At 49.4% G+C, this 19,488-nt stretch overlaps 2 protein-coding genes across 2 annotated transcripts; both read right to left on the reverse strand.

Moving 5' to 3' along the window:
- Nucleotides 1–89: 89 nt before the first annotated feature.
- Nucleotides 90–1,905, reverse strand: HOO65_030259 (amino acid permease; the record flags this gene model as incomplete). The annotated part of the gene is made up of 3 exons (XM_071002067.1): nt 90–267; nt 375–716; nt 779–1,905. The coding sequence occupies 3 exons, from the start codon at nt 1,903–1,905 to the stop codon at nt 90–92; spliced, it is 1,647 nt and encodes a 548-aa protein (XP_070859938.1).
- A 7,173-nt stretch (nt 1,906–9,078) lies between these two features.
- On the reverse strand, nt 9,079–10,146 carry HOO65_030260 (uncharacterized protein; the record flags this gene model as incomplete). Its single annotated transcript, XM_071000362.1, has 1 exon — nt 9,079–10,146. One exon carries the CDS (start codon nt 10,144–10,146, stop codon nt 9,079–9,081), a length of 1,068 nt encoding a protein of 355 aa, XP_070859939.1.
- Nucleotides 10,147–19,488: the final 9,342 nt, after the last annotated feature.

Consider the following 19,488-nt stretch of genomic DNA (forward strand, 5'->3'; position numbering starts at 1 on the left):
AAATACAATCTGCCTCTTGTTAAAAGCGCGGCAGTTGTTCCCGTTGCCGGGAACTCTGGGTAAGGGGGAGGAGGGGTTGTGGGTATCATTTAGTCCCAAAGCCAGCTGATCAGGCGAATAGGCCCAGACTTGGGGATGTCAGGCTCCTCAGGAGTCTCCGCGATATGCTCTAGAATTCTCTGAAGAGGGACCGTCTTCAGATCTACTATTGAAGTCTTGTTCCAGAACTTCCACCCGAAGTAAAGAACAAAAAGAATGGGGATGACGCTGAGCACGAAAAGAAAGAAAGGTTAGCAGTCTGCCAGGTAACACAAACTCTCGACATCGACCAAGACTATCTTGTCTTAGCGGCCGATCTTCAAGATTCAACTTACAGGTATGAAGATACAAAATTGCTGGTATTCCAGTTGCCCTTGGTAAAGACGGCGAAACCGCTCGTCCACAATATCACCTGGCACATTATCAGGCCGACGATCGAAGTGACATAGCTCCAGCTGTTGTACCAAGGTAATCTTGACAGAGAAATGTTCTGCACCTTGAGGGCTTGTCTCAAGCGAATGTGGTTGAGCAGGATTGTAGACCACGAAACAAGCACGCCGGCAGCAGTCAAGTTAACAAACCACCAGAAGACCGTCATGGCGCTGTTAGACAGACTCATGAAGGACAGGGACATGAAGACGGCGTAGACGAGAACGCACACCCACGGAACACCCCATCTGTTGGTGTGCAGGAAGACCTTGGGGGGCCTGGCCCTTGAGAGCAAGCGAGAACAAAATACGGGGTACCAGTCAGCAGCGCCTGGTTCGACGCCGAAAATGCCGAAGTGATAACAACAGCGTTCACAATGCTGGGAATGGCGGGCAGGCCAGCGGCGGAAGCGGCAATGACAAAGGGACTTTGCGCAGCAGTTCCCGACTCGTTGTTGAGGCGCCCATCGTTGCTGGCGACTAGCATACCAACAACCACGACAGCCAGCACGTAGAACAGCACAATGCGGATGAACACGTTCTTGCAGGCACGGGGGATAGCGCGGCGGGGGTTGTTAGTCTCAGCTGCAGCCACGGCAAGAGACTCAACACCAGCAAAGGAAAAGACGGCGCCGGTCATGACGCTCCAGTAGCCCAGGAAGTTTCCCCAGCTGCCCGAAGCAAGATACTCGACAAACGGGCCGGGGTCCTTCCAGTAGCGGAAGCCGATGCGCGACGTGCCGGGAACACCGCCAAGGTCGATGATGAGGCCGAGGATAATGAGGAAGATGACGAGCACAATCTTGAGCAGGGCAAAGCCAAACTCAATCTCACCAAAGATTCGGATGAACGAAATCCCGACCACAACGGTGAGGACGATGAAGACAACAATAAAGACGGCGGGGGAGATATCAGTCCAGAACTGGAACAAGACACAGATGGCAGTGATCTCAGACGGGATAGACAGGATGTTGCCATAGACGAGAATCCAACCAACGGCAAATCCCAATGAAGGGTCCACCAGAAACTCGGCATGGCGAACAAAGGAACCAGTAATAGGGAGAAAAGCAGTGACCTCTCCCATAGCAAACTGCACCGCACACACCACCAGGCCGACAGTTATGTAGCCCAGCAGCGAGCCCAGCGGACCGGCAGTCTGGATGGCACCACCGAGGCCGAGGAACAGACCAGTGCCAATAGCGCCGGCAATACCCAGCATGGAAAGATGCCGCTGATCCAGACCACGCTTCAGGCGGCGGTTTTCGATGGACGTGACCATGTCACCGGTATGGTCCTCGGTAGAATCCAAGCCCAAGGCGTTTCCCTTGGCGGGACTCTTGCCTTCACTGCCAGACTCAACATCGGCAGCGTAGCTGGGGCTGTCCTTCAAGTGGTGGTCCTTGGCAGCGCCATAGTCGCTAGGAACTGGAAGAGCCATCGCTTCTGAGGTGCGGTATCAGTTGCGTGCGTGGGGAGGAGGATTTGCTCTTACAGCCTGAATAAAAGGAAAAAACAAATATATGTATATAAAATATTAAAAAAAAAAGAAAAAAAAAAGAAGGAATGAATGGAAGGAAAACGAAAGAATGGCCCAACTGGTAAACTTGTCTACGCTCACGTTTCTACTGTATATTGCAAAACCGATACAGAGAAAGGGGGGGATTGTAGGCGAAGACAGATGCTTAGGAAAGGAAGAAGAGAAAGGGAAGAAGGAATCTTCAGAAAAGATAGAGGGAAATGCTTAAGAAAAGGGAAATCGAGAAGGAAATAAAAGAATAAAAAAAATAAAAAAAATAAAAAAAATATATCTTAGTCTAATTGCCCACTATAGATGCGGGTCCAAGCTTCGAAGTCCTAGTTGTTCTGGAGAGGATGAAAACGAAAGGTAGCTTTTAATTAGTAGCAGAAGGCCCGTTGCAGGAATGCGCAATTCAAGGGTCTAGGCCAAGTCATGATCTTGTTCACGATCTGGGGGAAGGGGAGGGGGGAGATGCTTCTCCTTTTTGTTCTGCATCCTTGATGTAGCTTTTTTTGCCTTCATGAAACTTGCGCCTTCCGCTCCTGTGATTTGATTTCCCCCGACTCTCATGAGAGTTGTTGGGTTGCTGACAAACGGAAATGAGAGAACAAAGGCTGAGCATAACTCAACTTGGAAGGTCCTCAACCGTGTTCAAGGCTGGAGGTGATCTTGCATCTCGGATTGGGTCTGGATTGGTCCGTTCGCCCCCATTTTCCGTTATGCGGTTAACACAATCTACGAAGTCCCATTGACAAGTAACAATGGCGCATTGCTCCTGCGCGTGATGGCGTTTACGACTGTGATTGTGGGTTGGGCCATGGCTTTACGTACTGCGTGCGTGGTTTACTCCTTGCCGTGTTCCCGGGCTCTTTTTTGCTTCTTTATCTGCCCGCCGATGGATTCGCAAGAACCCCGACATATCATGTTTGCACACAGTGTTGCATCTGCACTGGCTAATACGCCAACCGACAAGACTATTCTCAAGTTGTGGTCTTGTTTGCCAACAAAAGTTCCACCTTAAAAAGCTCGCTCGAGCACAGATGGATGGCGACGTTGCACGCCATCGAGAAGTCTGGGTTTTAAGGTACTACTCGTACTACATGTGCTAGATTCGCACTCCGGATCGGCTGGCAGGACGCCAGCAAGCAGGCATGTAAGTTATTACAGGTTTAGCGTACTAACAAAAAGCAAAAGCCATGGAGAACAGAGAGAAGAGAAGAGAAGGTGGAAATAGCAATGCAAAAGAAGACCTCCCCTTGGCAGCGAGCGAACATGACAGTGAGTGAGTGACATGAAGAATGGGCGGCAGACACTCCCTTCATATCGACGAATAAGACAAAAGAGGAAAAAAGACCCTGCTGCGCTGCTGCGCTGCTTCTAGTTACCAAGAGCGGTGCTACACACTCCAGTTCCCATCAAAATACACTTCTTCTTTTGTGCTTCTTCGTTCCTTCTCGATTCCTTCTCGACTCCTTCTAGATCAATCTCGTGCTTGGCAATTGCCCTGCATGGACGAGCAAAAGGCAAGAGCGACAGCGGATGCCGAGTCAGCCCCAAAAAAAGAAGGAGCATGTGAAAGAGGCAAGAATGCCAGAAAGGAAAAGAACAAAAAAGAACGGTTATTGAGAGAAATAATTATCAGCATGAATACAGAAGAAGGGCCACGCCGGCATGTCCGCAAAAGTGCCTATGAGAAGCGGAGCACAAGACCATTGGCTGACTGTCTCCTGCTCCTTCACACTCTGCTTCCTTGAAAAACCTCGTGTATTTGCTCAATTGGGCTTTCTCTTCTGGCCTGCGACTTGCACTTTGGACGAAGGGATTCCCTTGCTTCTTTGCTTGGCAAGCGGGCCGGTTCACAAGCGGGCCCTGGGCAAATCACGCTTTAAAACGTCATTGGCCCTGTTCAGTCACTCACTCTATTCTTGGTCCTTGCGTTTGTCGCGTTCTTTTTTGGATTAGGGTGCTATCTGGGTTTTTTCTCTCGGGTTTTACCTATCTATCCTTTGGGCTTGGGCCCGAGGGCGCCTTGGAGAAGAGGTGCTTTTCTGCTTCTTTTCTATTTACAGAGTCTGTTGATGCTCTACTCTTATAACTCGTAGTTGGCCAGGGTTTGACGATATGCCAGAAAGCAATGAACAATGGGGAATAGAAATGACACGAACAAGGAGGGACTGTCACTTCCCGTTCCCATACCATACACAACCCCAGGGTTTCCCCAAACATGCGCTCTGCCTTGGTTTCTGTTTTTTGTTTTTTTTATTTCATTTTTCTCCCTGGCACCTTATCAGTTGCTTGGCGCCATTGTATTAACTATGGCACAATTTCACCATCCAGCCTAGCTTCCGATTCGAGGCCCCCCTGTCCAAGCCTTATAGAAACAGCTGCTGGGATAGGCCAACATCCAATTTCATGCTGTCAAGCTGTTTGCTGCACGTGCCGAGCCTCCCATGCTCAATAGATGGCGTTATAAACTTGGGCTTGAATGCTGAGGTCGAATGGGCGACGTATTGGCTGCCGTATGAAACTAACCCTTGCAGGACTAACCCCAGGGTTAAGACAAAAAAACAAGAAAGAAAAAAAGACACCATCGATTCATTCCGAGCTTGTTACCAGTCGTAGTGAGGGACTTAAGCTTGAACTTGGATACATTTAACGTCTACCTACTTTTGTCCCGCAGAAATATGACGGCGCGCCCTTCGTCCGCCCTGCGGTCATCGCAGAGCAAAAGGGAAAGAGGAAAAAGGACGGTCGAAATGAGGAGGGGAGCTTGAGCCAAGGTGTATATAAATAAGGTCTAATAGAACTCCGAAGACCAATCAACGCCCTTTCGCGTGTTGGTCCGTTTGACATTTATTTCCTGGTTTTCTGTAGCGATACGATAGAGCGCTCCTGGCGGGAGCGGGTTTGGTGAAGTCGTTTTCCATCCGCACCACGGATCCCATTAACGTTTTACGGCTTGGGAACATATCCATCATCTCCGGATGTCACAGATCAAGTGATGCTGTTTCTTAGGGTTTAGAAAATGCATCACGTGACCAGAATCATGTAGACAAATTTGAAGGCTAATTAAAGCTGATTTGTCAGCTCAGATGACGCAGTGGTAGCGTGTGAGACTGCAGTTCTTAAAGTCATCGGTTCGACTCCGGTTCTGAGCTTTCTTTTTAGACGGCTGCTTTTGCGGTATAACGAAATGGGGTTTCTTTGTCTTGCCTGTTTTTTTTTTTTTTTTTTCATGTTATTATAATTCTTTTCTATCTTTCTTAAGCCGCCATGTTTCTTTTTGGCTTCCGCCCTAAATTAAGTTGTTTTGCTATGCTAGGGTGGTTCCCCCGCCCGCTCTTGGATCGAGTTGACAAGTAAGTATAGTTACAAGCATTAAAATAAATTCAAATCAACAAGCATGTCAGTTTCATGTTTGTGCATGCTGATTGATATAAGCGGCCCACTTATTAAAAACTACTTGCTTGTAGGCTTTTTTTTCCCCCTGTTGCCAGGCCAATTATTTCATTGCCAAAGCTTTGCTTTGCCTGCAATCAGGCTGACCTGACAGCTATAGTAGTAGCAAGTCGACCAAGTGTCAGAATCCGTGATGACCTCTTTAGCTTTCCAAGCTCGGGTTGAATTTAACAGGCGCGAGATAAGCTATGCTCTTAAAAAAAAAGGACACAAATGTGTAGGCTCAAGCCGTAGGACCCTTGTCTTTTCCAAGCACGCCATTTTTTTTTTCTTTTTTTCGTCAACTTGAACTTGGAATTTATTTAACGTCTACTAGAAATCACCAAAATCAAACGACGCATCATTTTCATTAACCACGTCAGCATTGCAACAGAGATGCCCCGAATGTATTGTTTAATTAGCCGGCTCTTACTGCCTATGACGGCGAAAAACGAGGCCCAAATAGCAGTACCTAAAAATAAAGCTGTATATAGCCTAACCTTGACTATAGTTATCTGTGCGGAAGTCGCGAGACCAAGGACAAAAAGGAAGCAACGACGGGTATAGAACTCCCCGCGGGACTCGAACCCGCAACCTTCAGATTAGAAGTCTGACGCCCTACCATTGGGCTAGGGGAGCGAGTACAACCATTGCAACAAGACATGTGCCTCTTATTGAGGTATAAAATCCCTAGAATCTTGGATCGCATCATTTTTTTGTAGGAGGTAGGCGAGCAACAAGCACACGTGCTTCTCTCGCCTGAGATCCGTGGTTAGCCTTGCAGAGGGCCAATTCTGTCCGGTAACCGATCCGGCGTCGTTTGATCTTGGTGATTCCAGTAGACGTCAAATATATTCAAATCAAATCAACTCGAAGAAGCGAAATGTGTTATTTGCAGAGTCCAATAGGTCAATGAAAAGGCAGGAAGATACATCCCACTCTTCCAGAAACCAGCTGGAACAGGAATCATCTACACAGCGGAACACCTGGCACTTGCCACTGAGACCTGTATGAAGCCTCACGCGGGCTCACAATGACAGTCCAAAGAGTCCAACACAGAGGCGCGGGAGTGGCCTATTTTTCTCCTTGGAGGAGGTGAGGATGGCCATATGAGGACCTGCAAACACAGCTCCTGGGACAGACGGTATTTACCATGAGGCGTGGAAGCGAACCTGGAAGTCAACGAGGTGGTAACAGAATTGCACAGTCGATGCCTTGGAACAAGGCACTACCCGAACGTTGCCAAAACAGCTGGCCTCGTGGTAATCCTCAAGTTAGGGCGTCCACGCCTAGCACCACCTTTGTATCACCTAATCTCGCTTCTCCCACGTGAGGTGGGCATCTCGCAGAAGAAAGGTCATCCCGAGCAGCTACATCTGCGCTGTGCTAAAGAAAAAGAGAGCGAATGCGTACATGCTACTCACCGAGCTTCACGGAGGCAATAGAGGGCGCCCAGGGATGGAGAACGGTGACCTCGGTTTTCAAAGGGAACTTCAGCGCAGCTGACTCGGAGAGAATGGAGTCATAATTGGTAGAGAACCGTCGGCTAGTAAAGCTGTCCACGTTGATCAGAAGCTTCATGGATAGAAGGGAGCGAGCATATATGCAGGAGGCACTACGACATCCCTTGCGGGAGACTCTCTGATAGGACTCGCTAATCTCATCAACGATCTCCATGCATTGTCTTTATGGTACTACTCTACAAACAGACTGCTGGAATATGCATATGATTGTGCTCTAGTAGTTGGTGGCCAAGATTTTGGAGTATCGAAAAGTTCATCAAAGAATGAACAGAGTGCTATATCGGACTATGCACAGTACCAACCAAGGCCTCGATGTGATAGCCGCGACTACAGCTAAATGCCAACGTAATCTTCAGCAACACATCTCACACGTGATGGCAGGGACCGTCCGAGTGACAAATGGTTTGGGGTATCTAGCCGATGCTACAAGGAGGCCAATACTAGAGCATACTCGGCACGGCTTGTGCTTGTGCCTTGGAACGAAACACTTTTCACAGCAAGCACCCGAGCTTGTTTGGAGACGGCAAAGCAGGCGACGGGCAGACTACACATTCCGCCTAGACAGCGCTTGTAGATAACCGCCCCATATAGAGCACAAAGCTATAAGCGTGCATACGCTGCGTAATAAGTGTTCCCATGCTCAAACTCCTCCTGAGGAGAAAATGAGAGAGGCCATATACTGACGCACATTGGATGACAGGGACGTACTGCAAGGGCCGCAATGCAACCAAGTAGTTGAAAGGCTAGACAAGCTTTTGCCAGCGCAAATGGGAAAGCACACTGGGTCGATAGCAATACTATGTCGCTCTGAGCGTGCCTCAACAAGGCGGAGGGCTAGGCGGAAATCAAAGGGTCCTACTAGGAACACCGATTGCGTGCTCTGGCGGATCGCGCGACGTAAACAGCAAAATAGACTCGGGATGGGCGGCTTTTAAAAAGGAAGCCACCTGGAAGCAGGCCGCGCGACTCTGAGAGAGGACGGGGGCGAAGGGAGTTGGTGCTCTTGAGACGGCACAGCAAGCTGCAGCCTGTGAAGAGGCTGGGGAAGGTCTAGCTGCTCCTGGACGATAGAAGAACAGTGGGTTGTCTCCGCAACTCATCCGCCAGAAACAAGACACCACGGACGAGGCAAAGCAAATCCAAGCACCTGGATAGGCCAGATACCTGGAAGATCTGCTTGTGTGCCGTCAGTCGTAAGACATATGGACGCAGAAGGCAGCAAGCTAGCAGACGCCCAGACAAAATTGGGGCGTCAAGGGACAACAACAGAGCACGCTATATCAACCTCACCAGCGGCTAGAGCCGGCGATAGGGGCTTTGATAGGTGCCATAAGCGATGGGAATACAAAAGACTTCTTAGGCGCAAGGCTGCGCTGCTACCTAAAATCAACGGCCTAAGCGGCGATGGAGGGGCGTGTGTTATTTCCTAGGCGTCTCAGAGCAGCTCAGTCTTGGCATTAATTTTAACGCTCAACTATGAAGCCTTGAGCCTAGCTTCCCCAATCTGGAGGAAAATCTCACCAACAATTCGCTCTCTTTTCACGACATCTCTCGCTAATGTCAGCCCTCCACCGCGGCAACATATCACCTCAACTCAAGGAGGCCATCTTCGCGCTTGGGACTGTATTCCGGCATTTCATACACTGTATTCAAGCCGAGGCTCACGTCTGCTGATCTCTTGGAGCCTTTCCCTTGGTCTGAAGATATGGAGTAAATGTTCGTTATTAGGAGGCTACTTCCAGAAACCACGAACTTCTATGCCTTGGTGTCCCCTTCTGCCTACCCTTTGACCTGAAGCCTTCGTAGCTTTGCCTTTACAGCGACAGGCTATGTGACCGCTGCACTTGGGACAATGTTGTAAAAGGTTCACAGCAATCACATTAGCCACTAGAGCATGATGGACAACAAATATCCTTGACATAAGAAGAAAACAACCCAAATTCTTAAGATGAACTAAACGTAAAAAAAGGCAATATACACGAAAACTATATGAACAAGAAAGAAGAAAAAGAGAAGAGTAAAAACTCAAACCAAAAAGCCTCCAGTGGCGCCATCCTCATCATGGTCAACACGATTCGTAAAAGAAAAGAAAAAAAAATACAAGAAGATACAAGAAACGTCGCCTCCCCTCTCATTCCATACCGTCTCCATATGCCTCCTCCACACAGATTTCCATAACACCCTCATATATTCCATCTATTACCTCGTCGCCCAGACTTGCGTCCTGCTCCCGACACTTCTGCAAGTAAGCCCGGTAGAAATCAGCCAAGTCCTTTGCATTCCGTGGCTTTCTCTCGCCAGTTTCCTTTTCTGTTTCTACCGGTGGCCGAGGACGACTGCGGAGGTTTGTCTCAGGGTTGACATAGACTGACTCGAGGCCCAGTTCTGCCAGCTTAGCCTCGACATTAACAGCACTCCAAGGCATGTAAGAGCCACTGCCGAGCTTTTGCATGGTGTTAAGGATGCGCAAATATCGCTGTTCCTCATCTTTGATATATGCCTGCAGCAGGATCTCCTCTTCGGACTTGGGCCAAACCAAGTACTTCTTTGAGCGGTTTATACGCATTTGCAAGGCGGCCTTTTTGTTTTCCTTGCCAGCAGGATCGATGAATTCGTCAATTATCTGATCCCACATCCGCGTGCCCTTGAGGTCCTTGTATTTGCGGCGCAACGAAAGCAGCTGACGCTCTGACTTTGGCGTGTTGTCTTTGAATTTGAGAGGCGGTGTGAGCTCACGCTCACGAGAAGGGTTATCAGCATGGGGAGGGATACTGGCAGTGTCAAAGTTGGAGCTAGATCCACCACTGAAGGTAGAGATAGAGGCATTTCTGCCCCCTCGAGTCCTTGAACCGGACTTTGAGGCTTTCTTCGATACGCGAGCAGTCTGATCAATGATAACGGGTGTAGCGACTGAAGACATGCCTCGCGCGCGTTGGCGAGGGACAGTGACGAGGCTAGGGATTCCTATAGAAAGATGGCCCATTGAGGGCTGAGCATGCGATTGTTGCTGGTGTTGCTGTTGCTGCTGTGGTTGTTGCTGCGCTGGCATGGCTGCCTGAAATTGAGGATATTCGTTTTGTCCCCGAGCAAGGAGCATGTAGTTGTACTGCTCCTGCTGTTGGATGTTTTGGTATTGCGGCCTTGCAATTTGCCTCGAGTCATACGCAGGATAGTATGAAGCAGGAGCAGTCATGTCCATATTGGTGCTCGGGACTATGAATGGCAAATTGAATGCCGAGTCAACGCTAGCCACTGCTTCTACTTGGGGTTGCGGCTGCGCCTGTGATGGACCCTGGATTTGTGTACCCATTGACGGGCTGCTTTGGTTAGCAGTGGCAGACGGCATATCCAAGCCACTGCTCCATATATTTGTCAACGGCGGAGTAGTAAGCTTGTGCTGGCGTCCTTGGCGGGACCTATGGCCTTCATGATACTGCGTCTGGCAATGCATGATTTTACCATCAACTGATAACATGGAGGGAGATATTGAGCCCAGCGAAAGGGGAGTGGGAATGGAGTTGGCTATGGTCTCGTATGTTTGATACGAGTCGAATGTGGGCTGAGAGAGAGAAGGACAGACAGTCGAGGTTAGTAAGTGAGAAATTGAGAGGAAAGAAAAACAAAAAGAAGAGAGGCTGATAGAGCACCAGAAAATATAAGAAGGTGAGAGGGAAGGAGGGGCGGGAGGGGGGAAGAAAGAAGCAAAGAGAAAAAGGCCCAAGCCAAGGCCTTGCCTCTCTATCTTGCATCCGCTTGTATTTCCCAGACTTGGCATACTACTGTTCTGCCTGTCTTGCAGTGGCGCAAACTTGGAAAATAGGACTAGAACCTAGAAATCACAAGGTTCCCTCTCTGAGCCCGCGAAGTGACAAAGTAGTAAGGCAGGTAGGTAGTAAGGCCTACCTAGGACGAGAAAGGTGGGGAGGGGGGTGAAGGTGAGAGGGGTGAGGGGGTGAAGGGATGAGAGAGAGAGAGAGACTAAGAAGTGAAAGTAAAGGATAATAGTGAGTGCAAGGTATGAGGTAGGTGGTAGGTGAGAAGGGGGGGGGGGGGGGTAAATCTTATGACGAAAACCCACAAGCCAACTACTGACGAGGGGGAACAAAAGAAGATCAAATCAAATCAGGAAGAAGAGACACAAGACAAGAGAAGAGAAAGGAAAGAGGGAAAAGAAACAATAAGAAAAGACCCTGTTCAAGATGACCAACAAAGGACGAAGAAGAAGAAAAACAAAAAAAGGGAAGCTCAGAGTCAAGACAAAACACTCGAAGAAAAGCCCCAGAGCCCAAAAACCAGGGCAAGCTTCTTTCTTCTCTGTGGAGTAGTAGTTCTTTTCTAAGAGATGTGGCTTTCCCTTCATGCCCTGGTCCCGTGCTTTGTTTCTTGTCTCCCTGTCCGTTGTCTCGTTCCCGTGCTTGATTTCCTCACTGCAGGGCCGTCACAAAACACGGACAATAGAGCAAAACAACAGTCCGCCGTCCAAGAAATAAGGAAAGGAAAAGCACATAGAACGGCAGCACACCAGGGCGTTGGGTATGTTATATGAAACAATAAGCGGAGAGAGAGAAAGGGAATGTGCATGCAAAAGAATGGAGAGAGAGAGAGGGGGGGGGGGGGGGGCGAGATGGGAGGAGAGCAAGAGAGAACGTAGTGTATTCAGTTTGACAACAAACAAAGAAACTTACAGGAGCACTATAAGCGGAAGAATGAAAGCCGTTGAAGCTATCTTGTGTCAAGAGACTTGCGCTGGTGTCTGCCGGGTTGTATGTTGCTGAGCTAGCAAGAGGAAAGTTCAGATCAGCCGGACGGTGGCTTCGATTTATAGAGCGCGGGGGAGAGCCTGAATCTATCAGGCCAGAGGAAGGAGTGACCGTAAACGGTACAGGCTGTGTGCTCTGCATGGTAGATGATGGCGGTGTAAGATACAGAGGGTGAAGAAGGGGGAGCAGAAAGGTGAGGGACTATAAGGATGCAAGACGGCTATAAAGCAGTGTCTGTATGGGGCAGAAAGAGAGAGGAGTAGTAGGCTGACTGCCAGGTCAAGACTAGGTCAGCCGGATCAGTAGCTATGACAAGGGGCACGGCACGGCTATGCTTGAAGAGAAAAGCAAAGAAAGAGAAAGGAAAGGAAGGGTAAGAATAATAAGGCCAAGATGAAGATGAAGAAGGTGGAGAGGAAAACTAGAGAAGCAACAAAGCAGACGGGTCCAAGAAGACACAGCAAGGAAGATAGACCAGCGAAGGCTAATACTGAAGAGAGGATAGAGAAGCGACGAAAGCAGATTGAGAAGTCGGACATGCCCTCCAGGATATATAGACCTCTTGCAACGACTGACTGTTATTTAAACGCAGTCATGAATAGACGGCCCAAACCCGCGCTTGAACAGGGAGATGCGAATGCAGAGAGGAGGAAGGAGTCAACCGATTAACGCCCTTGTGTTGTTCTTTACACACACCCCTCGGACTCGGCTAACTACCTAACCATCACAGTACTGGCATCCATGAACACCAGAAAACCAATCCAACCTCAGGTACTCGAGACATGGACAAATAGAAATCCTAAGCAACACCAGATAGGTTGAGACAGAGTCAAGATGATTTAAAGGAGGGGAGGCGTGTGAGTGCGAGGCACGACAAGGCCTAGGCATAATCTTAGATTGTTTCTTTCCCTCTTTCCTCTTGTACTCTTGTGCTCTGCTCAAGTCACTAGGCATTCGTCTGACATGATTTTCCGTCAACACTCCACCGTGGCGTTGTAGTTGTGTTTTGCAGCAAGGAAAAGAAATAAGAAAAAAAAACGAAAAAAAGATACCCGTCAAGGATCAGGGGTGTGCGTGTTGAAGCCTCTGGCGGGCGATTCTTGTTAGTTGAGAGGGGGGGAATGGTGTGGTCCTAGCCACCATGCTAACCGCCCATCCACAAGCCAGCCATAGCTGCAAAAAAGAAGAGGGAAAGAAAAGGGAAAAAAAACTGGGAGGGGTAGGAAGGACTTGGGAAAAGCCGTGGGCGAGAGGCAGACAAGGGGGAGCAGGGCTACCTTTGGCTGCGGCTGGCAGTTACGGAGCAGGAGAAAGAAGAGAGATGGAGAGGGGAGAGAGAGAGCGAGGGGGGAGAGAGTGAGAGTGAGAGAGAGAGAGAGAGAGAGAGAGAGAGAGAGAGAGAGAGAGAGAGAGAGAGAGGGCGAAAGAGAGAGAGAGAGAACGAGAGAGAGAAACACAGAGAGAGAGGGAAGCTAAGATCTCTCACATTTGCATGTTACAGTATGCAAGATGTTATGGAATCATCAATCCTCCATCCACAGGAAGACAGGGCCCCCCCCCGCCCCTTGCTTATAAACAGACGAGCACATGAGGCCCACAGATGCGACTGTGACAAGCCAGCCATAAGCCATACTGTGGAATTATCATATTCCATGCTAAACCTGGTGCTCTTTTCGCCGGTTCATGTGCGGTTTGAGTTCTGACTATTTAGGCGGCCGTACCTGGCACTAAGCAGACAACCTAGCGCTATAAGCTTCTAGCTGTCTGTAGTTGTAGTCGCTACGCACTCAACGTTTGTTGTCCCAGGCTTTCTAGGGTGCTCCCTTTATTCCGTTGTGCAACGGAGTACACGCTATATGGCCAAGACAGCCAGGCAGCTTACCCTAACAGGTATGTAACCCTAAGATATGGCGCTGCCTTGCTCCTCGTCCAATTTATGACAACGTAGCATGCAGGCACAGGCGCAGGTGCTCACATAATTCCACACGCTAAGAGACCATGCATTATCGTAAAGTCTGCGTTTGGCGATAAATGACAAAACAGGAAGACGGAGATAGAGAACGAGTCCGACCTTGCGTGTAAGCCGGGATTGAGGGCGCACTGTGTGGAAGTCCGGATGGGTATGAGTAAGTGAAAACGAAGTGATCCTGCTCAAAGAGGAGGAGGGCCCCTGAGAAAGAAGTTCAGTTAGTTAGTTCTGGGCTTTAAGTTTCAGCTTCAAGCTATGACTGGGTGGTGCTGTTGCTGCACGGAACTTGACGGACGGCGAGCGTGTAGGAGAGAAAAAAAAAAAAAAAAAAAAAAGATCTCTAGACCCCTCCAGGAAGCATACCATGCACTGCCCCCTTTTGAGAAGCAAGAAAAAAAAACCGAGGATAAAACCAAGTTGTCGGGACAGGCCAGAGGCTCTGGTTGGCTGGGGGGTGCATGGATAGTGGTGATGGAACCCTGCAGGAATTTTGTGGCCGTAGTGGAGGCCAGGTTGAAGCCGTGTATTGTGTATTGTTTCGCGAGGAGTTGACAAGGTGGTCGTTATATGGAGGGCCCAAGGCATTTAGAGAGAGCCTTGTTGCTTTTGCTTTGCTCTCTTGCTATGGCGGCGGAAGAGCAAGCTAGGGAGCCAGCGGGTAGGCCCGAGCTTCGGCTGGCTAAAGAACGAAGGGAGAGCAAGGAAGAAGGAAACGAAAAAGCAGACCAGAGCACGGCAGAGCACGGCAGAGCCCGACAGAGCAGGCCAAGGCAACCCAGGCCAAACCAGGCCAGAAACAAACATGATCTCCCCAGGACTAGCGCAAGCTAAACGAGGCAAAAACAGGAACAACAATAAGCACAGCACAGCAGCCTAGCGGAAGTCTCGGAAGGAACCTCATTTTCGAGACAGCGAATAGCCCATTCACACAAGTAAAACGACAGTGGAAGAAGGCGCTCCTCGTAGCATGCGGTCCTGGTGGTGGACAGTGGTAGTATAAACTTTGGGCTCGGTCTTCATCTACGTGTGTCTTTCTGAGTCCCCACTTATTGCTCAGAACTTTCAAGCACCGCGGCGTGATTGGCCAGAGCAGCACAAGAGTGGGCCTCTCATGGCACTTTCAGAATTAAGCTTGTACGCGCGCGTTTGGTCTGAAAAATCACAGCCTCTGACTGGTTCATTTATGGCTCTGGGTAGGCGTGGCCCTTTTTCCCTTGCATTAGTGGGCAAGAACCGAAGATTGAAGAATGGGCTTTTTCTGGGGTTTTTTTATTCTTTTTTTTTTTATGTTTTTTTTTGCTTTTTTTTTCATTTCGCCCTGTTGTTTCCTTCTTCGTGTCTTCTTTTTCCTGCTTTTCATTCTAGCGCATGGGACGGACGGCCCTTTGTTTCCTCCTAGTGCTGCTGTCCCTTCCCTAGCGTCTTCTAGACTGTGCTACAACGAAAGCCGCTGCCTTTGTTTCGTTTCAACTTGCTGGCATGGGTTGGCCCGTCTTATAGCTCCTATTATTATTGGTAGTACAGTACGCGCAGTCCAGTGTGGGGTAACAAGCACTGTACTGGACATGGCCATTTGCCATCTGATCCGAGTCGCCCCTCGTTGGCTGACCATTTCTGTCTACACGGACCGGTAAGCTAACACTCAGTCCGGGCTTACGTGGTGGTGTGCGTTCCGATTTCTTTTTGCTTTCCGCTCTTCCTGCCAACGTCCCTGCCCCCCCCCCCCCCCTGTTGGACTGCCGCCACGGCGCTTTCATGTTGGATCGTTTTCATGACCTTTTCTGCTACGGGTTTATATGGCCCCCTCCCCTCCTCCCCCCAACTGACTCCTACCATAACTCCTATGGCCTGCGCGGTGGGCGTCTATCTGGCGTCTATTGTGCAAGCACGGCTCCGAAGTGCTCCCATGTGCAATATCTAACTCCCAGTGTAATTGATGTGGTTTGGCCAACTACCAAGACAGAGACGCTGAACCGTGCGGGTGTGGGTCTATTGTGCGTATATTGATGCCGGGAACCAAAGGGGAAATCAGACGCATCCAACAGCGTTTATACTCTCGGTCATACATGCGTTTGAAACAAAACCAGCGCCCCCCCCCGCAATGCATACAGGGCTTACACAGCACCATGATAAGTGTAACTGGGTCAGGTACCTATCCTCACGCTAGCGCAACTAGTGTCTTGCCTACATGGGCCGGCGTAAACTAGTTGGACGTCCAAGTTCTAGATAGCACCAGCCAAAAGCTGCCGTACGGGCTTCCATACTGTGCTGTCCAGCCTTCAGCCCAACCAGCCCGCAGCCTGGCTGTGCTACACCCCCCCCAAAAAAAAGCTCTTACGGAGCTTCCGAGGAAAACTTTATGAGACTCGGTGAGGCTGTGGCTCCGTGGCCCAAAAAAAAGCAAAGTTGTGTGTGTGTGTGTGTGTGTGTGTGCGTGTATGGTATGTATGTAAGCATGTATGTATGTACCTACCTATCTTGCTTGTGCTGCACTGCACTGCATGTATGTGTGTTTGTGTCGTGTTTTGCTTGCAGCGCCCAAATTGGGCCATCATAATCCCCACCGACACGTTGCGCGTGTTACTAATTCTAATCTCATCACGATGCAAACGAGGCTTTTTGCTGCTCACCCCTAATAGTGGCCCTGCTGCTTGTCTGCCGTTGCTCGTGAAAAAAAAAGCCCTACGGGCCATTCAAACGGGCCTTGTGCCAAATCAGCCTGCTGAAAAGATGAGAGAAAAAAAAATAGGTCGTTGGGATGGGCCGCCGTTAGGTAGATATGTGAGGCCACTTACCAATTAGGTTGCAGGAGGTCGCTTTGACCCCATATGCAGTAACAAGGTAACGAACAAGCAGGAGGAAAACCGGTGAGCAAAGGAAGCACAGCAACAAGAGCAGTAAGTGGGGTTTCCCCTTCAGGCAATTAGAAAAGTGCAAGCTCTCTCTTTAAGCCTGCTCCTTGTTGTCTTAGCTATCTTGTCAATGTGACGTCAACAGTTGATGCGCCAATGACATGTGGCAGCTAAGTTGTGCCAAAATTTAAAGCGGGTCAATAGAGGCTGGAGGTGAATGGAGACCAGACGACTTCCCAAGGCTGTTGAATCAATGGGGCGAAGCAGGAGATGCAAAAGGCGAAGAACAGCAATCTCAACGCTTCTTGTCACGCGGGCTCGAGCCCAGGCAAGGGTGGAGGGGCGCGGCGCCGTGTGTCTGCCTATTCTACTGGGCACTGATAGAGCCAAGTAGCTGCTGTTTGGCTAGGCCGAGGGGGCGAGAGGGGGTAGGATGTGCTGTGCACGGCGGTGTGGAAGGCGGCTTCCTGGATGCATATGTGCTGCCAGAGAGCGAAATAGGACAGCAAGTTGCGAGACGGAAGCGCGAAGCTGTGGGTAGATAGGGCTTGGGTGTTTGGCGCACCTAGACAGTTGGGTTGGGCTGGTTAAAATCCGAACCTTGTCCGAGCCCCTCATCACGCCTTCCCTTTTCCTTCTTGAAGCGCGCACAACATTGAGGAGCCGGGCGGCTAGCCAGTAGCTACAAGCGCGACGCGGCTGAGCTCCGGCTATACTAGCGCCACTCTTTCTTTGCGCCTCTTTTTTTTTTCTTCTCTAGCTTCCCTTTGCATTATGTGCCCCTCTTTCCTTGTCCGTGTTGGCTGCCTGCTGCCTGGTCTGGAGCGAGGGAAAGTACGCCCTGGTTTTGGCTCTTGGCCATCCGTAATGGGCTGGCTCATGGGAGGAGCCCCTGCGCATCTTGTACCTTGTACGTGGACACATGTACATGTATGTGTGTATGTATGTGTATATGCACCAGAGGGGTTGTTCCTGTCATATTTGCAGACATCTACTTGTGTCCAAGAAGAAAAAGATAGTGCGTAAGCCACAGCGCCCCTTTCCCCATTCCTTTGGCTCTTTCTTCTTTTTTTTTTTTTTTTTTTTTCTTTTTTTTTCATTTTTTTTCACTCTCTACTTTTTGCTCACCTTCTAACTCTATGTGAAATGTCTGCTTACTCAGGGCATGCCGTGGCAAGCCTGGCCTCACAAAGAGGGCCTGTCCGCAACAAAACTAGACAACTCGCTAATGAATGGTCGCATTAAAAGGAATGCGACTGTTTCTGATGCTTTACTGTTTGTCTGAGGCTGGATGCATCAAGAGTATGCTTTCCTTCTTGGCCGTCCAAGAGGAGGAAAAAAGTGCGAGAAGAGACCGGGCTTACTACGTGCGAATGTACAGTGCACGCGGCGGACAGACATGTGATAAAGGCGTGAAAATGCTTCCGACCCTGTTTCCTGCTTCCCTTTTCATTCTGATTTTATTGCCTGGAATACGTGACAACTTGAAACCGACAAGTGATCCACACACGGACTTTGTCTGTCGCTCGCTCGACAAGAAGGCCAAGTCAAGCCCGCCTGCGTCCTGTATGTGGCATGTTATGTACATATACGTGGACAGGCGGCCAGAGCCTGGTTATAGGGACAAGCTCGTTGCTGCTAGCCTGCACTGGATGACGTCCTGTATTTGCTGTGGTTCGCAGGGTGTTTGTCTCCTGGTTCTAGGAAGACACGGGAGTCGATCGATTCTAGTGTTAGATATGGACGGGGTTGTCAAGGGAAGCGGAAGCCTGTCTCTCTTTTCCTTTTTTTCTTTTTCGCTCGACCGCCCTGCCTTGGCCTTGATCCCTTGCTCGTTCGATTATCACAACGTCCTTACTCACATCTCTCTTTCTGTCTTCCCTCTCCCTCTGCTAGGCCGTTGCATTGCTTACATATTGGAACGGCGAGGCGAGCGGAGATAGAGGACTGATCTTCTGGAGCCCGACCCTTTTGTTTTTCCCTGTTTTTTTTTTCTCTTTTCTTTTCGCTTTTCACTTTTCTTTTCCCTTTGCTCTTACGTTTATTGTCCTTTACTCTCCATTTTAATTTGTATTTTAGCGGTGGTGTCTCACTTGTTCGAATGCAGATCATCCTATCCTTGAGCCTGTTGATATGAGAGAGGGCCTGATCAGAGTTTATTGACCCTCGCTCACGACAACCCCTCACAGCCTGCGTGGGCTTCCCGGTTTCAAACCTGTTGATGTGATAAGAGAAGTAGAGTGGGGTGGGCAGAATTGTTGCCGAGTAGAGAGGGGGAGGAGGGAAAGCGACCTACACTGGGAAACTTGGTTAGAGAGACCTGTGGCGTGTGGTGTTTCTACTGCGCGTGCTGTTATTACCAGACATGTCACCTATGATAATAGACCGTATACATGCGCCTCCTGCTTCATGTTAACCCCGATCAAAGTACTCTTTGAAACTCGCATTATCTCACATAAAAAGAGTGACAGATCTTGTGGAGGGGAAAGAGAAATAGAGCAACGTTGGGGCGAAATAGGGGAGAAAAGAGAGAGGATAAAGGGAGTAAAAAAATGAAAAAAAATGAAAAAAGAAACAATATAAGAGAAAAAAAAGCGAAAACCCTTTTTTTTGCTAATAAAATAGAAATTGTTGCACACTAACACGGCTCATCAGGCTTGCTCTCTTTCTCTCTATTGACACCTCATTCTCTATCCCTGCGTGGACTTTTCAATCTTCATCTTTCTAGGCCTTCTCTATTTTGATTCTCCCTTCTCTCCCGTATCCGCCCCCCCCCCCCCCCTCCTTCTATTCCGTACTTGCTTTTCCCCCTCCCTTCTTGCGCTGTCTTACTTTTTCCTGTTTCTCTCCCTTCCCAAGTCGGGTTCATTGTGTCTGTCTTGTTGCCCAGTTTTTACGCTACGGATAGGCTGTTGTGGCATTCATAGGTGGTGGCGATCTTCCGCTAAGCCCGATTGGCG

The sequence above is a fragment of the Ceratocystis lukuohia genome (genome assembly GCF_044167205.1).
Source record: "Ceratocystis lukuohia strain C4212 chromosome Unknown Supercontig3_pilon, whole genome shotgun sequence".
Taxonomy (NCBI): Eukaryota; Fungi; Ascomycota; class Sordariomycetes; order Microascales; family Ceratocystidaceae; genus Ceratocystis; species Ceratocystis lukuohia.